This window comes from Physeter macrocephalus, chromosome 16 (genome assembly GCF_002837175.3).
Source record: "Physeter macrocephalus isolate SW-GA chromosome 16, ASM283717v5, whole genome shotgun sequence".
Classification (NCBI taxonomy): Eukaryota; Metazoa; Chordata; class Mammalia; order Artiodactyla; family Physeteridae; genus Physeter; species Physeter macrocephalus.
In genome coordinates this window covers 68,553,057-68,581,018 of record NC_041229.1, presented here as the reverse complement: position 1 = coordinate 68,581,018, position 27,962 = coordinate 68,553,057, and the positions used below count along the sequence as shown (strand labels likewise).

The following is a 27,962-nucleotide window of genomic DNA, read 5'->3' as shown; positions in this document are numbered from 1 at the left end:
TGTACTCTGGGAAAGGAACCAAAACTCTTCCCATTTCTTCTTGGGCCAGACGACTCTGCTGCAGAGGTTAGACTCAGGGTTAACACTGGCTCAGGACCAAATTTCAACAGTAGTTTTTGTGGTCTGGCCTATGGACCTAAACACAGATTAGAACAGTTTTTCCCTGGGAAAATGAGCACCAAATAACTGACTTTAGAAACAAACTTTTGTAATAGAACCAGTTTGTAAGTTGACTTTGTACTGTACTTAGTGCATACTAGACCCATTGATTTGCAAGCAGTTACTTTGCTTGAGGTTTGTATATTATCGCTGAGATTGCACAGAGGTCACATGAAAGGCACATGGTGGCTTTAGACAGTCTGAGACAGCAACATTGACTGAAGGCCTAAGTTTTGTTAAAAAGAAGCTAAAAGATTACAGGGTTTAGGGTAGCTTTTATTATTCTGCATTAGAGTTCTGGAGGATAAATTATGGAGATCTCTGTAATTACACATGTTAGATTAAATGAAATACTCATTTCAATCAGGAAAAAAATATGTACTTGAGTGAAGGAATATCAAGCATATTGGAAACATTTGACATGAAAGTAAGGGAGGGTGTTGCAGGGAACAAAGGTTCTCTGTGACTTGACAGCTGCTGTTAAAAAGTGACACCAGGAAGCGCCCGACTCTGGCTCACAGCTGCCTGAAGTTGCTGTAGTCTTCTCTAGTGTTACCAGAGGAATTTGCACTGCTCCTGTTTTAGCAAACAGAGGCTACTGATAGCTAACCAGGTCCATATAGTGCTCTTGGAAATTAATTCCTAACTCCTCATTATGATCTTCATAATTACGGGGTTTTCCAACAGAAAATATTTTGAGGCTCTAACTGTGTTTGTGCAGAGTACCTTGCTTAATGCCAAAGAAATTCTGAAAGGCGTGAGGTAGACCTTGGATTCATCAAATCTAGTTGGACATATATAACAGGATTTTAACTGGAACTCTAACCTATTTTAGTTTCTCTTGAAGCCCCAAAGGCTGGGAATAAAGCAATAGTTGCCAAGTGACTCTCATATTTCAAGGACTTGCATAGAAGGTGGCCTTAAATTGCTATTGCACGTTTAGCCCATACTTTATCTCCCGGAAGTAAAAGTGTGGAGAGTTAAGGGTTCTGAGACAAGGATGTTTTTGGAGAGAGCTGTCAGTATGCTGTGTGTTCTTTGTCCTTTCCCGCCTCCACACTCAGCAGAGAGGAGAGGATGCTTCTCTTAAGCCCCCTTCATTGAAGCCTAATGATGGGAGAAGCTCTAATAGAATCATTCTAAGAACTTGACGTGTATCCCCAGGTGTTTGGAGAGCATAAGGATTAGTGTGTGAATCTGTGGATTGATAGCAGAGAGAGAAAGGAAGAGGGCTGTTTAGTTAGCAGTATGCACTTTGAAAGACAGTAGGTTTCCCTGAGTTTCTGGATGGAACCAGCTTAAAAAGCCTTCTAAAAAGAGACACTGTGCATGGCTACCTAGAAGATGCTGTGAATCAGGAGGTGCCCATGGGAACCCCAAGGATTGAGAGATGGAAGTGTAAATGGCCAGGACTCACTCACGTCCTGGGAATTGCACGTGGTGGGTCTCACTGGTGCACTCTTCCAGGAAGCCTATAGGCCCTCATGAGAAAGTTAGCATGGACATCAGATTTCATTGGTGTGGTCTTTTCAACCCCCCTTACTTCTCCCCACTCCTTCAGCTCCAGCCCTTAAGGAGCCAGAGCAGAGGCAGCCTTGCTGGGGGTAGAAAAGATGCATAATAAATAAGATGGGGAAAGATAGATGACTGGTCTTAACTATCCCCCGACCCCTGTCCTATCGCAGACGTCTCAGCTCTGTGTAGAAAGGGGAGAAAGAAACTTTAATTTAAATGAGTATTGACTAATGCAATTAAGACTCTGTACTAGAAATCTTAATTATTATGTTTTTTCTTCTTTTTTCAGTTTTTTAAAATTGAAGTATAGTTGATTTACAATGCTGTGCCAATCAATCTCTGCTGTACAGCAGAGTGACTGAGTTATACACATAACATACATTCTTTTTAAATATTCTTTTCTATTATGGTTTATCACAGGATATTGAATACAGTTCCCTGTGCTATACATTAGAACCTTGTTGTTTATCCATTCTAAATGTAATAGTTTGCGTCTACCAACCCCAAACTCCCAGTCCATCCCTCTCTTTACCCCCCTACCCCCCCTTGGCAACTACAAGTCTGATCCCTGTGTCTACGAGTCTGTTTCTGTTTTGTAGATAGGTTCCTTTGAACCATATTTTAGCTTACACATATAATTGATATCATATGGTATTTGTCTTTCTCTTTCTTACTTCACTTAGTATGATAATCTCTAGTTGCATCCATGTTGCTGCAGATGGCATTATTTCATTCTTTTTTTATGGCTGAGTAGTATTCCATTGTTTATATGTACCACATCTTTTTTATCCATTCATCTGTCGATGGACATATAGGTTTGTTTCTGTGTTTATTTGCATTTGTTATTCGTAGACTTTTTAATGATGGCCATTCTGACCTGTGTGAGGTGGTACCTCATTGTGGATTTGATTTGCATTTTTCTAATAATTAGTGACGTTGAGCATCTTTTCATGTGCCTGCTGGCCATCTGTATAGACAACTTAATTATTGAAATCACAGTGTTCTTGGGGTTGAAAGTAATTGAACAACTATTTATAATTGAAGAATGATTGGAAAAAATTAGGAGATTTGTCTTAGATTTCTCAGGTGCAAGGAAAAACTTGCACACAGAAGGGCTTTGAAGGAACGTTTTATGCTTATAACCTGTTGAGTTTATTAGCTCAGTGTTTCATTTATATCTTCATATATACACATACATGAAAAGATGAGCAATTATAAAAGGAAATTGTTAAGTACCAAATACGTGGTATACGTAAAGCTTGATATACATATTTTCCAAATCACAACTTTTAATGATAAGGTAGAATATTTGAAGTTGGGAAAATCCAGACTATCATCACCTTAAGGACAAGAGGAATTTTATTTATTTATTTATTTATTTATTTATTTATTTATTAATGATAAGGTAGAATATTTGAAGTTGGGAAAATCCAGACTATCATCACCTTAAGGACAAGAGGAATTTTATTTATTTATTTATTTATTTATTTATTTATTTATATGATATCATTTTTATGTAAAATCTAAAAAACAATACAAATGAATCTATATACAAAACAGAAACAGACTCAAAGACGTAGAAAACAAACTTATGGTTACCAAAGGTGGGGGGCAGATAAACTCAGAGTATGTAACTAACAAACTACTATACATAAAATAGATAAGCAATGAGGATTTACTGTATAACACAGGGAACAATATTCAATATCTTCTTCTTTTTTCTTTTTTTTTTTTTTTTTTGCTGTACGCGGGCCTCTCACTGTTGTGGCCTATCCCATTGTGGAGCGCAGGCTCAGCGGCCATGGCTTACGGGCCCAGCCGCTCCACAGCATGTGGGATCTTCCCGGACCGGGGCACGAACCCATGTCCCCTCCCTGTATTGGCAGGCAGACTCTCAACCACTGCGCCACTAGGGAAGCCCTCAATATCTTGTAATAACCTATAATGGGAAATAATCTGAAAAATATATGTATATAACTGAATCACTTTACTGTACACCTGAAACTAACACAATATTATAAATCAACTACACTTCAATTAAAAAAGATAAAATAGAGTTGTTGAGAAATGAATACATTTTTGCAAAAACAAAAATTGAGTCTAACCTGGTGAAGAAAAAAGGAAGGTATACCCTGGGTTTAGCCAGGGCTTAACTACTCTGACTTCCTCTATGTCCAGTCTCCCAGTGCTGGACCTCTCCCCTTCTAATCAATATGGATTCTTGTCCCTCCCTCTCATTTCTACTCACCAGTAAACTGTGACCCTACACTACCCACTGGTCTGCAGTGGAGGGAACAGCCTGAGTTACTGACCGCAGGCATAGCTCAAACAGCTTGCTGAGAGTGAGCCATGCCTACCAGACCCACAGCACTCCACTTGGCTCTCCCCCATTTCACTCACGTTCTGGTTTCTGCTAAACAAGGGTAAGAGGAATTTAGAGCATACCGAGATCATTTTCTGGTTGGAGTACTGGAGGCCTTGCAAAGAAAGTAAGATGTGATTTGGGCTTCATTAGCTATAACTAAGGCTTACTGTGTATCATAGGCTATGCTGTAAAAATACTCCACATACATTATTTTTACTTTTTACAACAATCCGGCAAGGTTAGTATTATTTCCATCTTACAGACAAGGAAACTGAGGTTCAGGCAGGTTAAATGAGGTGCTCCAGTTTCCCACATCTGGTAAAGGTGGTAGAATTGTATCTTGGTCGGTGACTCACACCTCAGGCTCTTCCCACTTCACTCTGCTGCCTCCCTGGTGGCTGCACACCAAGATCCAGTGGTGGAATGGGCCAGGATAAGCAGGAAGAGGAGTGGCGCACACACAGCATCACTGGTGATCTGACTGTTCAGTCCCTCAGGGCAGCTCTGTGAGTAACCCTAACCCTTCATCATCCCACTTCCTTGTGCCCGCTTTCTGCCTTCTGGGTTTCCTTTTCCATTATCCTTCAGTGCCACATCTGAAGTGGGCACTGGAACATGCCCTCCTTAAATTTGCCCTGTTCTCACTCTTTTCTGTTGAGAAAATGGGCTTTAGAGATGTTAATCAAACTAAGAGGAAGTAGAATGGCATCTGTGTTTGAATTTCAGTTCTCTCAAACTCCGTAGCCCATATGTTTTCTTCTCATCCTGCTGCTTCTAGTGAAGACTTTATAAATGCATGTATTAATAGAAAGCAAGCCCTCCTAAAACCTCATGTTTGGGTTTATTTTATCATAATTTAAAAAACAATACAGGTTTTGTGGCTAGAAGTAATAATAGGAAAATACTGAGTTTAAAGTGGAGGGGAGCCAGAGAACCACAGAATTTTGTGTCTAGAATGTTTCATGACCTGGGTTCTGTGTGTCACTTGGGGGAAAAGGGAGAGGTGAGCAGGATCTCAAGAAAGGTAAGAAAGGAACATGAAGTTGTTAGTCTTGGTTTTCCTTGTTTCTTATTTTTCATGGTACTTTTACTCCTTATTTATAGGCCAATAAAGGAATGAAAGATTTGAAATTTTATGAATTATATTAAATAGCAGGAATTCTGAAACATTCATGAGGATAAGATCAGAACTTAAATTGTAGTTCTCCTCATTAGCTGTGTGACCTGGAAGAGGTTAAGATAATTCTGTGCCTCATTTAAAAAAAAATCTGTTAAGAGGGAAATATATATCTAAAGGATCATTGTGAAAATTAATTGGGAAAATTTTATATGTATCAGTTATAAACTGTCACATAACAGATGCTCTATAAATGATGACTCCTGTTATTGTGATTGAGAATATCTCACGTTTTAAAAATGGGAGCAATGGAAGCAGAAATGGAGGATGCGCGTGAGCGTGCTTCAATGCCAACGGAAGTAGGAATGGAGGATGCACGTGAGCGTGCTTCAGCGGCGGCGGAAGCAGGAATGGAGGATGCGCGTGAGTGTGCATCAACGCCAACGGAAGCAGGAATGGAGGATGCGCGTGAGCGTGCTTCAGCGGCAGCGGAAGCAGGAATGGAGGATGCACGTGAGCGTGCTTCAATGCCAACAGAAGCAGGAATGGAGGAGGCGCGTGAGCGTGCTTCAACGCCAACGGAAGCAGGCATGGAGGACGCGCGTGAGCGTGCTTCAGCGGAAGCGGGAACGGTGGACGTGCGTGAGCGTGCTTCAGTGGCAGCGGAAGTGGGAATGGTGGACGCGCGTGAGCGTGCTTCAGCAGTAGCGGTAGTGGGAACGGTGGACGCGCGTGAGTGTGCTTCAGCGGCAGCGGAAGTGGGAACGGAGGACGCGCGCGTGAGTGTGCGGCAGCGGAAGTGGGAACGGAGGACACGCGTGAGCGTGCTTCAGCCTCAGCGGAAGCGGGAACGGTGGACGCGCGTGAGCGTGCTTCAGCGGCAGCGGAAGTGGGAACGGTGGACGCGCGTGAGCGTGCTTCAGCGGGAGCGGAAGTGGGAACGGTGGACGCGCGTGAGCGTGCTTCAGCCTCAGCAGAAGTGGGAACGGTGGACGCGCGTGAGCGTGCTTCAGCCTCAGTGGGAACGGTGGACGCGCGTGAGCGTGCTTCAGCGGCAGCGAAAGCGGGAACGGTGGACGCGCGTGAGCGTGCTTCAGCGGCAGCGGAAGCGGGAACGGTGGACGCGCGTGAGCGTGCTTCAGCGGCAGTGGGAATGGAGGACGCGCGTGAGCGTGCTTCAGCGGCAGCGGAAGTGGGAACGGAGGACGCGCGTGAGCGTGCTTTAGCCTCAGCAGAAGTGGGAACGGTGGACGCGCGTGAGCGTGCTTCAGCGGCAGCGAAAGCGGGAATGGAGGACGCGCGTGAGCGTGTTTCAGCGGCAGCGGAAGCGGGAACGGAGGATGCACGTGAGCGTGCTTCAGTGGAAGCGGGAATGGAGGATGCTCGTGAGCATGCTTCAGCGCCAGTGGAAGCGGGAATGGAGGATGCGCGTGAGAGTGCTTCAGCGGAAGCGGGAACGGAGGATGCGCGTGAGCGTGCTTCAGCGGCAGCAGAAGCGGGAACGGAGGATGCGCGTGAGCGTGCTTCAGCGGCAGCGGAAGCGGGAACGGAGGATGCGCGTGAGCGTGCTTTAACTCCAAGAGTCAGGGTGAGTAGAGCAGAAGGAACATTGGCCAGAATCCTGGAAACCTTGCTTTTAGTGCTGGATCGTCCAGTGATTCGCTCTTTAAACATGAGGCAAGTCGCTCTACCTCTGACAAAAATCTCTGTTTTCATGGATCTTATATTCTAGTCGGGTTGGGGGAAGCATGGACAATAAAAGTGAAAAAATAAAACATAGAGAGCACTGCAAAATAGGCCAAGAAAAAAAAAATTCAAGTTTCTAGGTGAGTTAGTTGTCTTGAGTAGAGTGAGATGAAAACTCAGGCCTAAAAATGATCCAGTATATTCTTCTCTTGATTTGACCCTTCCTGTAGTATTTAATGTGCTACCACCAGATTTAAATTTTTTAAAATAATATATGCAAAAGTAGAGAGAATAATATAATATACACTCGTATACACATTACCCAGATTCAGTAGTTGTCAAGGTTTTCCCATACTGTTTAACCAGTTTCCTTCCTCTGCTCTCTCCCTTTCCCCTCTTTCTGCACCCTATGTGTTTAGAGGACTCCTAAGAATCGTGCTGTGCTCAGAAATGCCCTGAGCAAATGCCCATTTGTTTACAGCTTTCCAGTGGCACCTTAGGTCTAATCTCCTGTCCTTTTTATATGCAAGGGTGGTGGACTTTAACCAGTGAGGTGGATTTACTGAGTTTCCCAGAATCTCCAGTAAATTACCCATCCCAAAGTGTAGATCAGGCACCGCTCTGTGGCAGTGCTTGGGAACTACACTTTCACCAGCAGCTCGGTGTCTGGAGAGAGTGACTTGTCACTCCTGCCCACTAAATGCAGAAGTTGCCTCAGCTTATTCTCTTTCCTCCCTGGGCTCCTCCTTAGCTTCCTTAAGGCAACTTTTTTGAATGGGAAGAGAACGAAGTGGCAATTCTCTTAAGCCAAGCGGAGCTCCTATTGTGCAACCTAGTGGCATATATGCAGGAATAACATTCCCAGCTATCACTATTCTGTTACTGAGAGCTTTGGACAACCCTACTCAGACCAGAGTTTATCAGGGAAAAGTCTCCCTGTCTGAATGGGAAACTTCCCTAATCTTAAACTTTTCTCCATAAATCTTAACAACCTTAAAGAGACTTAGGTCCACGTTTGCCCTTCTTACTACCTGGAAGGCATCCCACTCATTGAAAGGAGGCATTCCATTTCTTTCTGGCTGAGATTCTTCTCCATGCATCCTGTCCTGTGTTTTCAAGAAAGCACATTACTTTCTCCACCCACGACCCTCATTCCCCCTTTCAATGTACTGAACTCTAGTCCACTGTGCTTTCCTGCCTTTGCCTGAGCCTCTACTGTCTTCCACAGTGCATTGCTGTGTTTTGTTTTTCTTGCTTTCTGCTACAAAATATCCTTTCTGGGCTGTGGTTGGTAACTTTTTTCAATTTCAGGAGAGAGACTGTTTTTAAGCAAATTGCTGGGGCTCTGTTCATAAGTGAATTGTACACATAATTCCTATATATGACTGCAGTATTAACTGCTTAAATTTTGTTGCCTTCTGAACAAGCATGTTATTCGCATTTCATGCTGTTTCTGTTCTTTGGCCAATGTGATTAATACTCCTCATTCCCGTTGCCCCCAATCACAGCACAATTGCTAGATCTGTAAAAAGCAGTGGGTTCTGTGAAAGTAAGGCCCTTGTCCCTGTGATGCCCCATAAATAATTGTTGAACAAATGAATGAAACCAAGAGCAAGAGCAATCAGCACAAGGGTTTCAGGTAGTGAAAAATAACACTTTGAATGGTGAACAACACACATCAAATTGGAGGGCTTTGTGAGCTGTGTAAAGAAAGGGCTGAATCCTATAAGCAGTGGGGAACCATTTATGCATTTTATAGAGGCATAACTTGTATGTGTACAAAAAAGTACACACATCTTAAATGTACTGCTTGATGAGGTTTTTACATAGGTATATCCTTGTGTAATTACTGCTCAACCCCAAAAATATTTCCAGAACTCCAGATGGGGAGCTTTATCTTGATACACAGCATTTTGGATACCAAGTTTGGACTGTGGTATAACTAGGGTTGGAATTATAACAGCTGTTCCTGGTATTAGCACATCTTTTTACTTGAATAAAAATGTTCATACCATTTAATTACATGACAAAAACAATACACTGACTAACATTTATTAATCATCAGCATGTCTTGGCACTTTGTATTCATTACTTCATTTTATCTGTTCCATGGGGTTTCGTTACTATCCTGTTTTACAGATGCTGAAGGTTAAAGAGGTAAAGTAACTTGTCTTAGGTTCTACAGCCAGAAGGTAGCAGAGTTAGAATTAAATCCAGGACTGCCCATCATCAGAGACTGATTTCTTGTTGGTGATCTGCTGCCTCAAATATCTGGGGCCCAGGTTTAAGTAACAAAAATGTTATGTCTTTGTGGTACAAGGTAATGATTATCCTTCTTACATGCACACGATGATTGCTGTTTTTAGGCACATTATAACCTGTGGCTTATTAGAATTGTGAGAGGGAAAGGGATCTTTGATTCTGTGACAGTCAGGCCTCAGAGTAATGTTCCTTAAGATGGATCTTTATGAGGGAGGAAGATGCTGTCAGTGAGGATGGCTCTTTAAAATCTATATGTAGCAAGGTCTCTACAAATTTTGAAAATAGGACACAACAAAGATGAAATGTAGACCTAAATATCCAGAAATTCCAACAATTAATTTGTCTTAAAAATTAATGAGTGGAATAAATGCATGCCAGTGCTAGTGCAGTGGCAAAATTCTTATAACATTAAGATTGTATTTCAAGAGCTAAGACATCCAAAGAAAATATGAAACTTCCACAGTCATAGAAAGGAAAAACAGTTTATTTTAACTGCCCTCAAAGTTGCTTAAACCAACCATCCTCTATACGTGTTATTTTTTAAAATTTGGTATCACAATGCAAAAAAACCCATCACATTGCAAGAGTTCTAGCTATTATACATGACTTGGACATTTGAAAAAATATATTTAATATTTGTCCATTGTGTTTTCAGACACAGTGGGAAGGACATTTTGGCACGTTTAGGCATAACTTGGGAGTAGTCAAGATGAAAGCATGGCAAGAAGTGTCAGATTACTATGCAGAAACATGTTGCAGGAAACTAATCTTAAGATATAAATAGCATGCTTTATCCAGCTTGCTTGGTGAAATACTGCTGTTTTGTGTTGTTTAGAGTAATGGATACAAAGAATATTGTTATTGCCAGTTGTATTTACTTTTTTAAGAGGTGGGTGCCAGAAAGTCAGTTCAGGATTGTTTTGATATCTGTGTGTTTTTAACCAGGGATGGGGTGGTGATGGAGATGTCTTTCTACTCGAAGCTGCTCCTGTTGGTAAATGTTTCTGTTTTTAATAGACATTGTTGAATAAATCATGCATTTAAATGAAACCATCAAAAGGGAAATAGGATTATGGATACCGAATTCTGTAATTAAAGTTAATCCAAAAATATAAATAAAAAATAGAAAGTGTCATTCACAAATAAAATAAATATGTAGAGTCATGGTAGCGAGCAGATCAGTCTCCCTCCCGCTGCCAAACCAGGAGTTTCTTTGCTGCCCTGTTCAGCGTGCCTACTTCTGAGTAGCTTTCTGGTGTTTGCACAGCTCACCATGCAGGGGTTGTCACTTAAGAATGATGTGTCCCTGGAGCCAGCACTGGTCCAGCTTCCAGGAGCCCTTGCCTGAAGAGTGACTGAACACCTTTGGCGTGCGTTCCTAGCATCAAGCTGCCTTCTTCCAAGTCATCGCTCAGATTTTGTAATGAGCTAGTGGCAAAACAGGCTGTGAGGAAGTCAGTCAGGAGGGGGAGAGAGCGAAGGAGATACTCAGAACTGATGTCAGTGTCCTAGTTAGTGCCCTTCTGTATGAAGGGGGAAATAAGTTGTCTTTCAGATTCTTGTTTCTGTTTTCTTTTTAAAACCTTTAAAAAAAGATTGTGAAATGTAATATACAAACATTAAGTGGTTTGCTAAGACTCTTCCCTTCTTACTCTGCTACCTTAACTGTCCTCCTTCTGGTGACGATATCATAAGATAACAGTTGGGTGACTTTGCTAACATAAGAAGAAATAGAAGTTAAGATGAAAAACAAAAATATCAGTGAAAGAATAAGTTTGAGATCCACAAAGATGAAAAAAAATCGTGAAATCATTTCCTTAGGATAATACACAAGGCAGCTGAAAGGGAACTCTAAGACAAGGTGTGCGAAAAGTAGAGAAAAGAAGATGAGGCATTGAATCAGGCAGACTTCGTGTAATCCTGTTTGTTTCAAACTACTTTGTTCTAAGGACTGATGCCTGCCATTGGGTTGCAGATAGACCTGAATTATAGTTTACTGTGTTTTTCTAGTTTTTCTGGAATTTGAGATCTAGAGTCTTAGGTGTATATAAGTTATGAAAAAAAAAGATCTACTGCAGTAGATCTTTTACAGTCTCCTTGCATATTTCAGATATGAAAATTCAGAGATATTTAGTAGCCTTTCTCTTCTTGAAACCTGCTCTGAATAGACTTCATTTAATGGGGAATTGACACAGTAGGATAAACCTTAATACAATGAAAATATTTTGATTAATTCTGGATAAAGTTACATTGGTACTTGGGCAAGTAAACATAAATTTTAAAATAAGGTTCTTTTTCTTACAGTCCTATTTTGTAACGGATTATGATCCAACCATCGAGGATTCCTACACAAAGCAGTGCGTGATAGATGACCGGGCAGCCCGGCTAGATAGTAAGTAATCTTCCTTTATTTGATGGTTCACGTATCATATTTTTAAAAGTAAGCTTTGATGTTTTGCTAGGTTAAATACTACAATTGAAATGTTAGATGATCTTGAATATAAGCCCATCTCTTTCATTAGTTTTGATTGATGAATCTGCATATTAGGCAATTTAAATATTCCTCAGTAAATGTTATGTAAAACAATAATTGGATTGAGCTTGTTCTGGTGAAATTGGTCACGTCACTGTAACTTGCAGAAGTTGTGTTTGTTGGGACATTTGGAAAAAACATGAGGTTTCGGCTCTTCCTACCTTTGGATGAAGGCTGAAATGGGTGAAGTAAATATAGAAAAGCTTCAATATTTGCTAACTTGCTTAGAGTTTATAGCACAGAGGCCTTAGCAAATAGTGTTTTGTGCTTGGCTAAACTTTCCACCCCTCCACAAAAGAAAGCCCTGTTCTTTTAACTTGTATGATTCTTTTATTCACAGAGATCAAGAAATACATTAGCATCTGTACATTCAGTATGGTATTTGGGGGGTGGGGTGGACCAGCATTTCTTTCTTGAACTTACAAGTATCTTTTTCAGTTCTTTTCATGGAGGAGGTAAACATCCAAGAGACTTCAGAGGTTATCTGACTGTCTGCCTAGATGTATTTGATATTTTTAACCTTGTAATTGCTATGCTAATATATTCTAACTACAAAATCAACCTGCACTGATGAAGATAACTCTGAAACTGTCTGCCATTAGAATATATTTGTCTTTAGCATTGAATAAAGTACTAAAAGGAGAATGCCATTTTTAAAATTATACTAAGTATGATGTGCTCCAGAGGACCCAGTTTAACTGGGCCTGCCCTTGTGAGGAAGCCATTTTTGTAAGATGAAAACACGAACATAATTACATTTCTTGTTTTTTCTTTAGTTCTGGATACAGCGGGACAAGAGGAGTTTGGAGCTATGAGAGAACAGTATATGAGAACTGGCGAGGGTTTCCTGTTGGTCTTTTCAGTCACAGATAGAGGCAGGTTTGTATCAATATTCAATTGTAGTTCTCCTGTTCATGTCTAGATCACTGTTTCATTGACTTTGCATTCTTGTGTTTATAGAAAAAGGAAAAGTAATAAAGTAGTAAATGGAGCATGGGACTCTGAATTCTGATAGTTGACCAAATTGATTAATTTGTTTTTGTGTTTTTAGTTTTGAAGAAATCTATAAGTTTCAAAGACAGATTCTCAGAGTAAAGGATCGTGATGAGTTTCCAATGATTTTAATTGGTAATAAAGCAGATCTGGATCATCAGAGACAGGTGAGAAGGAATTTTGCTATTGGGAAGCCAATTATTTGTAATCATGTAAGTGAACAGATATGTTTAATGAGAAAGTGCCATGATCAAAAAACACTGTGCTGAGTGTGGCACACTGGATTTTATAGAGGTCCTATAATAGGTGACAAATAAAAAGGAAGTAGATTTGGGGACATTACATTTTTACATATTATACAGAACTTCAGTGGACTCTATAAGTCTGCAAGTATTTGCACCAGCTCCATTCACATGTTGTAATTTCTTAGGTAACACCCACAGCTCTAATTTAGTTAGATATTCTTAAACTTACCTGTAATTTAGTATTAATGCTAAATTACCTCATTTAGAGAATGACTTTGATTTAAATTACAGTATTTGGATTTTTCCTAAGTCCCATTAATGACTGAATTTTCTGTTAATTCTTCACATGGGCAGCTCTAACACCAGTAACCTGCAGGAAAATAATATTTTTAGTATTTAGTTGCAGGCTTGTTTATACTCACTTGTTCTTTACCCACTTATTTCACATTTAATTAAAAAAAATTTTGGTAAATATTGGCCTCATCTTTCTGTGGGGGAGGGAAACAAGATCAGATATAAATTAATGGAGGCTCTACATTATTTGAGGGTTCTTTTGGTGTCTTCATTTCTTTTAGGTCTTTAGTCTCTATCCCACATCTGGAATACAGTTGTTTAAATACTTAATTTTTGCCGGTATTTAACTTCTCGTTTGTTTCTATATAACCTTGTGTTAACAGATTTTTGTATTAACAGATTTTGATTGAAAGTGCAAACATCAGGAAAAATTGGTTGATAAACAGCATTGAGGATAGCCTTCCATTTTATAGTTAACTATTATTTAAAACATAATCTTTGATTTGTGTGCTCTACTTGTAAAGTTTTGTTGAAAGTATACCAAGTTTAAAGCATGAACTTAAGAGAATGATATTGTTCTAATGCTAAGGTTTAGAAATGTTTACCTGATGTAGAATGAATTTTACTGTCAGCCCTTTTTCAAATCTGAATTATTATAAACTTAAGGTGAAAACATTCAGTCTTCATTTCAAACCAGTATAAGCTGTTGGAAGTAATTTAGGATATGACATTGCTCACATCTTAAAACCTGGAGTAGACAGTCCATCTTTTTTTTTTTTCTCACTTATATTTTATTTTTTGGGGACCATTTCCTTCAGTGTTTCTGAATCTAATTATGTTTATTAAATATTGCCCAGTAGAACCTTTTTACTGCTCTTCTCAGTCCTTTCTAGTACTAGAAACACTTTTAGATGTCGTTGGATCTGGGGAATAATGGCAAAGTAACTCTGCAGGGAGCAAGCAGTTCTTGCCCTATCTAATGCTAGATAGATATGTTTCCTGCCGTGATTTTTCTCAAACTTTTTTTTTTTTTTTTTTTTTTTGTGGTACGCGGGCCTCTCACTGTTATGGCCTCTCCCGTTGTGGGGCACAGGCTCCGGAAGCACAGGCTCAGCAGCCACGGCTCACGGGCCCAGCCGCTCCGCGGCATGTGGGATCTTCCCAGACCAGGGCACGAACCCGTGCTCCCTGCGTCGGCAGGCGGACTCTCAACCACTGCGCCACCAGGGAAGCCCTTTTCTCAAACTTTTTTACGGTGGTAACTCCAGTAAAGGAATAAGTGGTAGGCCTGGGGTGAGGTGGGAGCCTTCTATAGTTTAGGCAAGATTAGGGAGAACAGAGGAAAAGGAGTATGTCCATCAGAACTAACCAAGCCTTGCTATGATTAGCTTGGGGGCAAGGGGTCTGTATGAATTACTTTTAAGTCATTTATAAATTGAAGATTGCCAGTATTTGGAGTGTGGTTTCCATCTGTCTGCAGATATTAACATATTGTGGCACTTTGGCTTTGTTTTTACCATAGATTTATAAATTTTTCATCTAAGTTTTTTTCTTTTTATAAAAGTAATAGATTTCAGAGTAAAATAAGAACAAGGTGGTAAAAGAAGCAAGATAGGGGATGATAAGTTTAATATTTCCATCACCTTAAAGATAGGCAATTAGCTTGGAGTAAGTTCTTAATTTCTCTGCTTTAAAACATATACATAGACATTAAGTACTATGTACATGCTGAAAAGTTGAAATGTATATATATCCAAGGGAGAAAAGCAAATGGCTGAAAACTGACAGCTTAGTTTTCTGCTCGTTCCTATAGGTTCTCCTCTCTGAAGGATAGGCACAAAGAAATATTTTATTCCTCCCATGCTTTGTCTTCTCTTTTCTAGGTTCCTTCACCCTGTGCTCAGGTGTAAAAGTCATCATCATTACTCTTACGTGAGAGCCTTTAGTGCTGACTGGAAATCCTACTATGTTTCTCTAGTCTATTCATTTCCCACTTGTTTGGATGATTATTACTTACTTTCTATTTTTAAATTAATAACACTTTCTTCCTCTTCCTCATCCTCAGCAGATTGATGATGAATGGTATTTTCCTGTTTCACTGAGAAATTTTTACGTGTTCCCACCTCCACATGCGCTAACCTAAGGGCACGTATGCCCCATTAATTCTGCTTCCTCCCACTTGCATGGATAAACTTCACCTCTCTGACCAGCCTCTCTGATAGGCACTGAAGCCCGTCCATTCCTCCTCATGGGCATCACCCCAGCAATTGTTCCATCTAGGTGTTCCATTTCTCTCCTGCATGATTATTCCCATCAGCATGCGACATGCTACAATGCTCTCACCTTTAAAACAAAATATAATAACCACAGCAAAAGCTAATCTTACATTCCTCCCCGAGAACCTTTTTTGCTGCTCCTCCTAGTAAGCAGAACTCCTTAGAAGCATTATCTACGCTCTACTTCCTTTCCTTTCTTTTTCTTGTCTGCACTGACTGCAGGCATGTAGCACCTGGTCAAGGTCACTACTTGCGCAGATGTAACATTTGACACAGTTGCCCACACTTTCCTTTTTGAAACACTTTCTTTACTTAGCTCTGGAACACCATTCCCTATGCATCCTCCCCCCTCCTCTCTCCTTTTGTTGGTACTTCCTTGTCTTTCTCAGGTGTCTTAGGGCTCAGGCACACTCTCTTCTGTGTACATTCTGTGCCCTGGATGTACAAAGACAAACATGCCTTACCCCTTCAAGCCTTGAGGGCCATACTCGGTGTAGTTGAAATTGAGATGCTGTACTAAAGGTTTTTACCTTTTAAAAGTCTCTTCAGAATTAAAGATGTTGTTCTGTAATGCCTTGGCACCCTTACTTGCTCTACCAACTGATCCTGGACAGGCCACAGGCACCTCTTAATAACTTCTTCCACTTGTTTGGAAATGCTGACTTTTTGGTCATCCCTTTAGGTCAGTGACCAGTCTGGCTTGCTCTTAGTTGCTGATCAGCTTGTTCTTTTCTGCCTTTGTCTTAGGCTCTACCCTTTGGACTTTCTCTAGCTTCTAGCCCGTTTTCTCTTACATAGCAAATGCCAGTTCCCCATGTTCTTTGAATTTGTGGGTCAGCCCTGGGCATTCCTACTACTGCTCCTGAGATTCTGAACACATCAGGGAGGGGAGATAAGCCAGAAGAGGCTTTGCCTATTTCCTTTTGACTTCTGTATCTCTGTGGACTTGCTTCATCCACCCACCTATTTATCCAATTTTTTACAGAACACTTTCTAGACACTTATGACAGAGCAGTAGAAAAAACAAGGTCACCGAAATAAAGAGAGATCTGTAGAATTTGAATGGCAGTGTTACCACATACCTGGGCCCTTAGAGATACATTGATCATTTTGTTTATCCTGTCAGCGGTATAGGAAGAAAATATGGGTAAATGATTTACTTGCCCTTGCTAAAATGTAAACGTAGGTAAATATGACAACATATTGATTCTGAAATTTCATACAGCAGCTGTGTGTGGGCTTGGACTGTGGACTTCATGATAGCTTTGATTTCAAGTTCCTTGTCCTTGACTCAGCCTCATCTAGAAGTCAATGGTTTTTTGCCTTTTTTAAAAAATTTGTTTTTGCTTTTTTGATTTTCTCCCTTTTACCTCTCCTGGCTTGCCTCAGTTTCTCCCTTTCCTGTCCCCCTTGTTAGGTACTTAATTTCTACTGGCCACCATTAATTCGAGAAAGGAGCCCATTACACTTATAACAATAGATTACTTAAGTGTATTAATCCCCACTCCACTTACCTGTCAGTACCTTGACCACAATGTGCCCTGCAGCCTCCCAGGAAAAAGAATCCCCTCCCCGCAACAATAGAGTAAGGGTCTTCTGTGGCCTTACCTGTTTGTGCCTTGTCTGCATCTAAAAGATTTGTAAGTGCCATGACGGCTTCTCAGTTTTGACCACTTAGTTTTGTTCATGTTTTGTCCTTAGCACAGAGAACAAAGGTATGCATTCAATATACAGTTGCTGAATGAATGAATCAAGGCATCAGTGAATCAAGATGTGGTATTAATATGATGACTCTTTCTACATAATAGATATTTTTGAAAAACAAAACAAGTTTTGCTTCTGTAAACTTAGGTTATTCATTAACTTGACACATCCCTAAGTGACTATTGCAGATGTTGTACTCTATTCTTATTAAACTTAGTTTTTTTAATAAAATTGCTCTCATCATTCCCATTTTGCTCTTCTCTATTTAGAAATAGGTAGTATTAGATAAACTCATGTTATTGTGGATTTTCACAAATATTCATTTGTGCCTTAGAACTGAGTCCCACTGGAGGTTCCCAAATGTAAATCTGAATTTCTTGCATCAGGTTCACCTTCGTTGTTTAAAACAAAACATTTCTGGTAGCACTCAGACCTACTAAACCAGAATATCCAGGCTTAGGATTTGGTATCTTTGTAAAATTCTCTGGGTTGGGGGAACCTCTAGGAAATCCTTGTTTGTGTAGCTTTCAATCTTCTGTTGATTTCTGGCTTCACAATGTTTTGGCTTTGGTACATGTGGTGTTCTTTTTGTCATATATTTTTCCTTTGGTGGTAGTGATGCTATTTTTACTTCTTCGTTAAAAGTATGCTACACCAGTGAGCTCATAAGCAGCTTTATGTGTGGTTAGAGATTTCTTGACCAGAAATGTGTGTATGAACTTTGCTGACCTCGATTCCTGGAAGACTGATGTGAGACTGTGCTTTAAAAATAAATAAGTGAAGCACATAAACAGTCTTAGCCGTGGGATTGTTTTATCATCTAGACCATTAATTCATTAATTTTTCTTAATTGTATAAAGATAGGTTATTTGCTGTTTCCTTCTGGCTGAATTACAGTATGTAGGTGGGATAGGGCAAGGTAGCTTTCTAGAGAATAACTGAGCAGAAATACAAAGAACAAAATTCTTAAGGACATATATTTCCCTTCCCCAATCAAATTACTTTATATTAGTAAAGTAAGTAATTTATTAAGATTGATGTCACAAAAATTTATTTTTACTTCTTTTATATCTCTTTTCTTTCACTTCAAGATGTACTTATTTGGTCATACTCTATTTCCTTAATGTATATTTATTAAATGTCTACTGTGTGCTTTTCTAGGCTCTGGGTGTACAAAGACAAATATACCTTACAACTTAGCTAAAAAGGACATAATGGTGGGATAATGAGAAAACAAAACCAAAAATTGTAGTGTAGTGTGTTGACTTTTTTTGCTGGTCATTATAGGATGTGATGGGCCTTCTGGGATGCTGTTGTAAAAACAACACTAAGGAGAAGTTTTTGCTTGAGTCTTGAAGTATTAGTATGAAACAAATTAGGAGTATAGAGTTGGGAGAGAAGGGATGACATCCCAGGATGAAGGAACAGAATTTTTGAGAACATGAGGTTATTTTTGTAGGAAGGAATTTTATGTCAACTTTTCTTAAAAAAGGAATTGTTGGGGCTTCCCTGGTGGCGCAGTGGTTGCGCGTCCGCCTGCCGATGCAGGGGAACCGGGTTCGGTTTGTGCCCCGGTCCGGGAAGATCCCACATGCCGCGGAGCGGCTGGGCCCGTGAGCCATGGCTGCCGAGCCTGCGTGTCTGGAGCCTGTGCTCTGCAACGGGAGAGGCCACAACAGAGGGAGGCCCGCATACCACAAAAAAAAAAAAAAAAAAAAAAAAAAAAAAGGAATTGTCCTTTCTAAATTGGTGGCTCTGTAAAGATTTATTTTCTTACTTGGTTTCCTTACTTGTTGTTAATTGCTTTCTTGATTTGATTGATTTATATTTCAAACCATAGGCCTTATGGTACATGTGCTGTTTTGAAGAGAGGCAGGGTAAATTTTAAAGTTACATAAACTTTATGTAAATACTAATATTATGTAGAACCTGCCTGCCACTCTTTCGGAATACAACAGAGTATAAAATGTTATGAAGTAATTGTTAGATGTGTGTGCATTAATGTAATGGCCTAATGATATTGTATTGAAGGTGCTGAATTTTGAGAATATAATATTAAATTAGGAGAACAAGCTACCTGAAAGGATTAGAGGGAACAATACCTTGAGCTAAAACAGGGCCCAGGAATATTCTAATCAGCCAGGGTGTCAAACCTGATAATTCCTGGGGTATGGAATAGTGCATTGAGAAGGGTTTTGTTCTAGTAGTGGGGCAAAATTAGCCTTAGATGAAATGCTGTTCTGGTGTACTGTACAATAGAAAGGATCAAACTTTCCGAATAATGCATCCCAGAAGAAAGCTCAAGAATATTTATAGGAACACAAATTATCTGGAACTCAATAGGTAAAAATCTAGTAGCCACGCATCCACTCAAAACTTACCAAGCATGTAAAGAAGCAGGAAAATATGACCCATAATAAGGAGAAAAGACAGTGAATAGAAACAGATCCAGAAATGACACAGATGATAGACTTGGTGAGCAGAGAAATTAAAATGGTTATTATAACCATATACCATATGTTCAAGAAGCTAGAGAAAAGACTGAATATCGAATATGCTAAGTAGAGACATGGCAGATGTAAAAAAAATCAAACTTCCGGAAATTAAAACTACAATGTCTGAGATGAAAAATACACTGGATGGGATTAACAGCAGAAGTAATGGCTGAAAAATTTCTAAATTTGATGAAAACTTACGAAGCTCAACAAACCCTGAGCACGAGAAATATGAAGTAAACTACAAGGCACATTATAATGAAATTGCTTAAAAGCAGTGATAAAGAGAAAAAACTGAAAAGTAACCAGAGGGGGAGAAACATTGCATACAGAGGATCAAAGATAAGGACGACAGCAGTCACACTGTTTCTCACAAGAGACGGATGCAAAGAAGATAGTGGCACAGAATTTTCCAGGTACTGAGAGAAAAAACTCATCTGAAAATTTACTTCAAACACAAAGGTGAAGTAAAGACTTCTCCCAGATAAACAAAAAGTGAAAGAATTTATTACCAGAACACCTACATTAAAAGAAATGAAAAAAAGAAGGAAAACCATACGAAATGGAAATCTGGATCTATACAAAGAAATGAGGAACACCTTTACCCATTTATGTGGGTAAATATAAATTACTTTTATTGTTATTTAAATCTCCTGAAAACATAATTGGATGTTTAAAGCAAAAATAATAACAATGTATTCTAAAGTAATAGGTAATAATAATAAAAAGCAGGAGGGAGAAACATACTATTGTTATAAGGTTCTTAAACTATACATGGATTGACATAATATCATTTGAATTAGACAGTGATGAGTGAAACATGTATATTATAAACTCTAAAGCAATTATAAAAATAACATAAAAGATACATAGTTTATTAGCCAACAGAGAAGATCAAATGGAATCATAAAAACAATACAGTTAACCGAAAAGAAGGCAACTTTTGATAAGTAGAACAAAGAATAAATGGGATGGTTAGGAAACAAATTTCAAGGTGACCCAACTATGTCAGTGATCACATTAAACTTAAATAGGGTGAACACCTCAATTAAAAGGCAGACATTGTCAGATTGGATAAAAAGCAAGACCCTACAAGAAATCTACTTTCAGGCTTCCCTGGTGGCGCAGTGGTTGAGAATCCACCTGCCGATGCAGGGGACTCGGGTTCGTGCCCCGGTCTGGGAAGATCCCACATGCCGCAGAGCGGCTGTGCCCGTGAGCCGTGGCCGCTGAGCCTGTGCGTCCGGAGCCTGTGCTCCGCAACGGGAGAGTCCACAACAGTGAGAGGCCCGCGTACCACAAAAAAAAAAAAAAAAAAAAGAAAGAAAGAAAAAGAAATCTACTTTTAACATAAAGGCACAAATAGGTGAAAAGTACAAAGGATGGGATAAGGTATACCATGCTAATACTAATGAAAAAAAAGTTGAAGTGCCAATATAAATATCAGACTAAGTAGATTTCGGAGCAAATATTATTACTAGGAATAAAGAGGATCATTTCATAATGCTAAAGAGATTAATTCATCAAGAGAACTTAACAATCCTAAACATTCATGTAATGAATAACAGCTTCAAAATTCTTAAAGCAAAAATGGGAAGAACAGTTATAGTCAAGTTTCAGCACCTCTCAATAATTGAGCAAGTAGAAAGAAAATCAGTAAGGATATAGATGGTTTGAACAACACTGTTGGGCAACTTATACTAACTGACGTTTAGTAAACACTCCACTGAACAACAGCAGAATACACATCTTTTGAAATGAGAATGGGTCATAGAACAAGTCTCAATACAGTTAAAGGGATTCTAGTCTGATGGTGTATGTTCTTTGACCACAGTGGAATTAAATTGGAAATAACAAAGATATCTAGGAGATCTCCAAATATGAGGAAATTAAGATACTTTTAACTTACCCTTGGTACAAAGAAAAAACAGGACATTACAAAGTATTATGAGCTGAATGATAACTAAAACAGCATATCAAAATTTGTGGGATGCTAGTAAAGAAGTACCTATAGAGAAATTTATAGCATTAAATATTTGTATTAGGAAAGAAAAAAGGTTTCAATTCAGTGACTAGCTTCTACCTTAAGAACTATAAGAAAAAGAAAGAGCAAATTGAAACCATAGTAATCAGAAGAAAAATAATAAAGATAAGATGGAATAAAATAATAAAGATAAGAATGGAAACTAATGAAATTGAAAATAGAAAAAACATAGAAAAGTAAATAAAAACCAAAAACTGGTTTTTAGAAGATCAAAGTTACAAATCTAGCCAGAATGATCAGGTAAGAAAAAAATTCAGTAATGGGAGAGATAACCATCATTTCAAGTCTTAGTAGATATTTAAAAGATAATAAGGAAATACTATAAACAGCTTTATGCCAATAAATTCAGCAGGTTAGATGAAATAGACCTATTCCTTGAAAGGCACAAACTCAAGAAAAAACTAGATAAGCTGAGTAGTACTATATGTATAAGATAAATCCAATTTATTGTAAAAACCTTTCCTCTAAACTCCAGGCCCAGATGGATTCACTGGGCCAATTTTACTAAACTGATTTTGCTGAAGCTATTCCAGAAAATTGAAGAGGAGAGAATTCTTTCCAACTCATTATATGAAGCCAGTTTTACTCTGATACCAAATCAGACAAAGATATAAGAAAACTACAGTTCAATATTTCTCATAAACATAGATGTAAAATTTTTTAATTAAAATTTTAGTAAATAGAATTCAATATATGAAAAGAACAATGCATTATCACTCAAGTGGAGTTAATTCCAGGAATGCCATGTTGATTTAACAGGCAAAAGTGAATCAGTATAATTTATCATATTAACAGACTAAAAAGGAAAAATCATATCTCAACAGATACAGAAGAAAAAAATTTGACAAAATCCAGCATCGGTTCCTGATAAAAACTCTTTATAAATGGAATAGTGAGGAACTTTATTAACCTGATAAAGGGCATCTGTAATAAAACCCTACAACCAACAGCTTAGTTAATGGTGAAAGATCAAATGCTTTCTCCCTACGATCAGAAACAAGTCAAAAGTACCCCCTCACCACTGCTGTCTTGGAGCTTCCAGGCAGTGAGGTAAGGCCAGAAAATGAATGAAAAAACATCCACATCAGAAAGGAAGCAACAAAACTGTCTTTATTAGCAAATGGCATGATTGCTTATATAGAAAAGCCTATGGCATTTACAAAAAACAAAACAAACCCCCTAGATCAGTGAGTTTAGCATAGTTCCAGGTTCTAAGATAAAGATACAAAAATTATGATTCTGTTTTGCAGAGAAAAATGTATATCATTGAAAAAAGATGAGAAGAATGTGGTTCTGTATGGATGATAAGTTCCTAAATTTTCTTTTTTTTCCTTTTTGCCCATCTGTAATTTTCTAACCTTCTATAAGTGTTTACTTTTGTGGTAATGACAGCAGTGAAAGTCATTTTTTCAGAAATATGGATTTTCAGCCCCACTATATAAATATAAATGTAATATAGTTTAATAGTTGTAGGTAATTATCACTAGTCCAACTCTCTACCTTTAAAATATATATAGGGCATTTACTATATAGGGCTAATATTCAATTAGCCTTTTCTTATCCTGGCCTACCATTTATATGTCATCAGCAATGCCACCCTTCCCTGCCTACCTTACTTTATTTCTTCATGTAAGGAAGGCATTGTGAGGGCTTGTGGTCCTCTTCATTATTTTTTTCCCACGTATTTATTGAGAGTCTTCCAAGTACCAGGTACTGGGGAATGCAGGCGGGAAGAAGACCCCATGGCGTCTTGAGGCCTGCCCTGCTCTCCAGGCTCATCTCTTGCCATTTTCTCTCTTAGCTTACTGTATTCCAGCCACTCTAGGCTTCTTTGAGTTTCTGGAACTTGGAGTGCCCTCATGCCTGCTGTTTCCTTTGTCAGGGATACTTCTTCACCCTGACCCAACTCCATACACTTTACCTAAATATCACTTCCTCAGGGAAGCTTTCCCTGACCTGCTCAGCAGGGTTATATACTGTCATAGCGCCTTGTACTTCCCAGAATTTATCACTGTTGTATTTAATACTTTTTGAGTAATCACTAGATGACATCTTGCTTCTGTCATGTTCTGAGTTTTTCTGCAGAGGTGGGCTTCAGCACTATGTGTCAAGCTGTTAAGTGTTTTTGTTCGTCTTAAGGCAAACCAGCTTGGTCTCTGGCTGGATTAACAGTGCAGCGTGTGGCCAAGCAGTAGATGGAGCAGATGGAATTGTTAATACTGTACCTCAAACACACCTCTTGAAATTTCAGGTAACGCAGGAAGAAGGACAGCAGTTAGCACGACAACTTAAGGTAACATACATGGAGGCGTCAGCAAAGATTAGGATGAATGTAGATCAAGCTTTCCATGAACTTGTCCGGGTTATAAGGTAAGCAAAACACATCCCAGAAGTTTGTTTTAGTTTATTGAATTTGATGGGTAGTCACATTATGCTTTTTTAAAAAATTTTTAAAAATTACCATTAAATGTTTTTCATAAGAAAGAGGAAATTGTATGTAGGACTGATTCTTTTCTGGGAATCATTTTTGACATGGTATGTTAAAAATTTTAATTATGTACATAATTCTGGTTACTTCCTACATAAAAAGCCTAATTTTATTATATTGAAGTAGAGTACACATAGAGATTTTGAAAAGAATTGGTGCACCTTCCAAAGGTGGCAGTGGTGTGAAGATAGTGACGACAGCAGTTAACACTTGACTGGTAGGTAGCCTCTGCCAGATCTTGTGCTAAGTGCTTCACGTGTATTACTACATTTAATCCCCAGCACAACCCAATAATGCCCCTACTCTCCGATGAGAAAACAGCTACAGAGAGGTGAAGTAATTTGAACATATTAAATGGCAGAGCTGGGACTTAAATCCAGGTCTCTGATTCCAGAGCCTATGCTCTTAGCTTTGCTTCTTACCCAGTCCTCCCAGGCCACGAGGAAGACAGGCAGTAGGGATTCAGCAGTCCCACAGCGTATGAAGTGTGATATCCAGACTTCATAGAGGTTTTCTGTTTGCTGGCCTAGGAGGCCTCTGTGGTTCAGAAAAGTATGGTTCAGAAAGTATTACTGGGTTCCAGGAAGCTGGAGGCGGTGAGTGAGGTTGGCTGGAGTTGGTGTGTGTGAGAAACCCCCTGCTTTAGCAGGTGGGGTTTTGTGAGATTATTTTGGGTCTTGGTGGCTTGGCCTCTGTTTCATCCTCTGTTCTTAGATCTGCTGGTTTCCCTGCTAGTTAGTTTGACAGGTATATGGAGTTAGTTCCTGTTAGTTGTACATCTAAGGTGAATTGACATTTTGAGCTATGGGCTTCTACTTGTACTTTTTCTTAGCCCGTTACTAGGGCATTCTCTTTGTGGGGTGGAAAAGAAGATTGCTTTTTTTTTAGTAGTTTGTTAAAAATCCAAATTCGGTTATTTTTTAATGAATACAGAGTTTCAGTTTTGCAAGATGAAAAGACTTGGGAGGTGGATAGTAGTGCACAACATTGTAAATATATGTAAAGCACTGAACTGTACAAATGGTTAAGATGGTAAATTTTATGTGTATCTTACCTGCCCCCCCCAACCCCCGAAACCAATGCCTTTTTTTTTTTTTTGGCCATGTTGGGTCTTCGTTGCTGCGCGTGGGCTTTCTTTAGTTGCGGCGAGCGGGGGCTCCTCTTCCTTGTGGTGGGCATGCTTCTCATTGCGGTGGCTTGTCTTGTTGCAGAGCACGGGCTCTAGGCACACAGGCCTTAGTAGTTGCAGCACGTGGGCCCTAGAGTGCGTGGGCTTCAGAATTTGTGGCGCGTGGGCTCGGTAGTTGCGGCATGTGGGCTCTAGAGCACAGGTTCGGTAGTTGTGGTGCACGGGCTTAGTTGCTCCGTGGCATGTGGGATCTTCCCAAACCAGGAATTGAACCCGTGTCCCCTGCATTGGCAGGCGGATTCTTAACCACTGTGCCACCAGGAAGTCCCACCAGTGCTTTTTTTTGTTTTTGTTTTTGTTTTTTGTTTGTTTGTTTGTTTGTTTTTGCGGTATGCGGGCCTCTCACTGTTGTGGCCTCTCCCGTTGCGGAGCGCAGGCTCCGGATGCGCAGGCTCAGCGGCCATGGCTCACGGGCCTAGCTGCTCCACGGCATGTGGGATCTTCCCGGACAGGGGCACGAACCCGTGTCCCCTGCATCGGTAGGTGGACTCTCAACCACTGTGCCACCAGGGAAGCCCCCACCAGTGCCTTTTAAAAATAATTTTTATTGCTTTTTTGAAATATTTAATCCTTGGTTTTGATCCTCAGAATTGATCCACATCCATCAGTCAGTCAGGAGTGAGGAGGGAGTACATGAGACTTTTTTTGTGCCAGAGACTCTTAGACATTTGAACATAACAAAATCTTCTTTAATCCTCATAGCAACTGTGAAAGGTAGGGTTTTATTATGCCTCCTAAAAAAACACCCCTCAGAGAGGTCAACTAACTTGTTTAATACAGACTTGTAGTTATGAAGTGGCAAAACCAGGATAGGAATGTCATGCCTCATAAGGGCAGGTACTCTAGTGATGGATGTTCATTCCTAAGGATACCTTAGAGTCATGGAATTTCAAACTGGGAAGGGAACTTAGAGGTTGTTGAATTCAGCATCTCACCTAATTGAATGCTCACCCATAAATGAAACTCAGACAGCTTTGCTTATGCTCATGTTGAAGCATTTGTACCTCCCTGCCCCCAAAGATTTGCTTTGATTCCCTAGTTGAAATTTAACATTGAAAAGCATATGCACATAAACCAGACTCATCCAACAATAACCTGCATTTATAATAATGTATTACCAAAAAGTCAATTATCTATAGGTTTTTCTATCTTACAGGAAATTTCAAGAGCAGGAATGTCCTCCTTCACCAGAACCAACACGGAAAGAAAAAGACAAGAAAGGCTGCCACTGTGTCATTTTCTAAGAATCCCTTGAATTTTAGCTACCAACTGCCAGGAAAAGCCCTCATCTTCTCCTTCTCTCCTTACAGTTTACATCACGTTGGTACCTTTCTAGCCTTAGATAAATGATCACCGTGGTAGCCTTAGACCAAGAAGCTGGCTAATCCTTTCCATGAAGCTAATCCAATGGTCAGTCAAGACAGATTTAAAGGAAACACTAAGGCTGCTTCAAAGATTATCTGATTCCTTTAAAATGGATATCTATATACACAGACACATTCTTTTTTTAAGGGCTTACTTTTAATAGGGATGGATCAGTTTTGGAACCTAAGCTGTTTGCCAAGCTGAAGTCACAGGTTGTGAAATAACTTTTAACTTCTGGAATCATATTGCCTACTGTTACTCTAAATAGAAACATAGGGAGTTTTTTTAAAATGTGAATTTTTGCCTATCTCTAAAAATTTTGATGTCAACTTTAGTTAACCTTAAATACACTGAATTGAATCCACAAAAGTGAGACATCTCAGACCTTTACTGATGCTATAGCCTTTTGTTTTCCAGTGGCCAAAATACCAAAATGCCTACTGTATTTATAGGTTAAAAACTGCGTGTAAAGCCTTTACTATTATTCCTAAAGATAATATTCTGTGTGGCCAAATATTTCAACTCATTCTGGACTTAGGCATTTTAGTGTTCTTGGTTTTTTAATTTAACTCTTTTCACAGCCATGTTGAGAGTAAAAATAAATAATTTCTGTCTGTCTTCCTTTTCAAGTATTTCTGGATAAGGGATTCAAAAAAACTAAAACTGTTTTTGTTTGTAATATAAAATATGGAATTGATCTTTCCAGGGTCAGAGATGATTAATGTTTTGCTATATACTTTTATACATTATTTTCTTATCAAACTAGTTAACAAGTATTTTTATATGTTTGTAAGCAAATATGCTTTCACAGCATACCTTGTGTATATGTAAAGATAAGTATTTAATTCTCACTGTTCACTTTTAGCTGACAAAGGAAAAAAAGTGAAAACTACAGAAACTGTGGTAGAACCTTACATGCTGTTCTGGTCCTGGTTGTACCCACCTTTGGCCAGTCACATAGCTACTCAAGAAACCTTCCCAATAGAGTACAACAGGATGAGAATCTGAAATCACTTCCGATATCCCCTACTAGATATTGACTGCTATATCAAGTAGTAAGTGGTAAAACTTTTAATTGACAATTAGTATAACTGTGGGTGACTTCTGATTTTGTTTTTAATTCTGTGGATTGTGTTTAAACAATTCAAAAGTATGTTCCTGATTTTGAGATACTAAGTGGTATTGCACAGTTGTCACTTTATTGAATGTGTACAACAGTTCCATGAAGTTTA

The 27,962-nt window shown here is 39.2% G+C and overlaps 1 protein-coding gene across 4 annotated transcripts in view; it reads left to right on the top strand.

Annotated features, from left to right (window-relative positions):
- Nucleotides 1–27,347, top strand: part of RRAS2 (RAS related 2) — a 71,861-nt gene extending 44,514 nt beyond the window's left edge. Inside the window, exons 1-7 of one of the 4 annotated variants that reach the window (XM_055078762.1) lie at nt 6,724–6,744; nt 10,050–10,098; nt 11,409–11,496; nt 12,414–12,516; nt 12,689–12,797; nt 23,940–24,058; nt 26,522–27,347. In XM_055078762.1, the coding sequence (XP_054934737.1) occupies nt 10,063–10,098; nt 11,409–11,496; nt 12,414–12,516; nt 12,689–12,797; nt 23,940–24,058; nt 26,522–26,609 (543 nt within the window). In that variant the 5' untranslated portion in view covers nt 6,724–6,744; nt 10,050–10,062 and the 3' untranslated portion in view covers nt 26,610–27,347. Of the gene's footprint in view, nt 1–6,723; nt 6,745–10,049; nt 10,099–11,408; nt 11,497–12,413; nt 12,517–12,688; nt 12,798–23,939; nt 24,059–26,521 lie in introns of those variants that run through there. The other 3 variants (XM_055078761.1, XM_007103959.4, XM_024118581.1) reach the window with 3 other exon arrangements.
- The last annotated feature ends 615 nt before the right edge of the window (nt 27,348–27,962 follow it).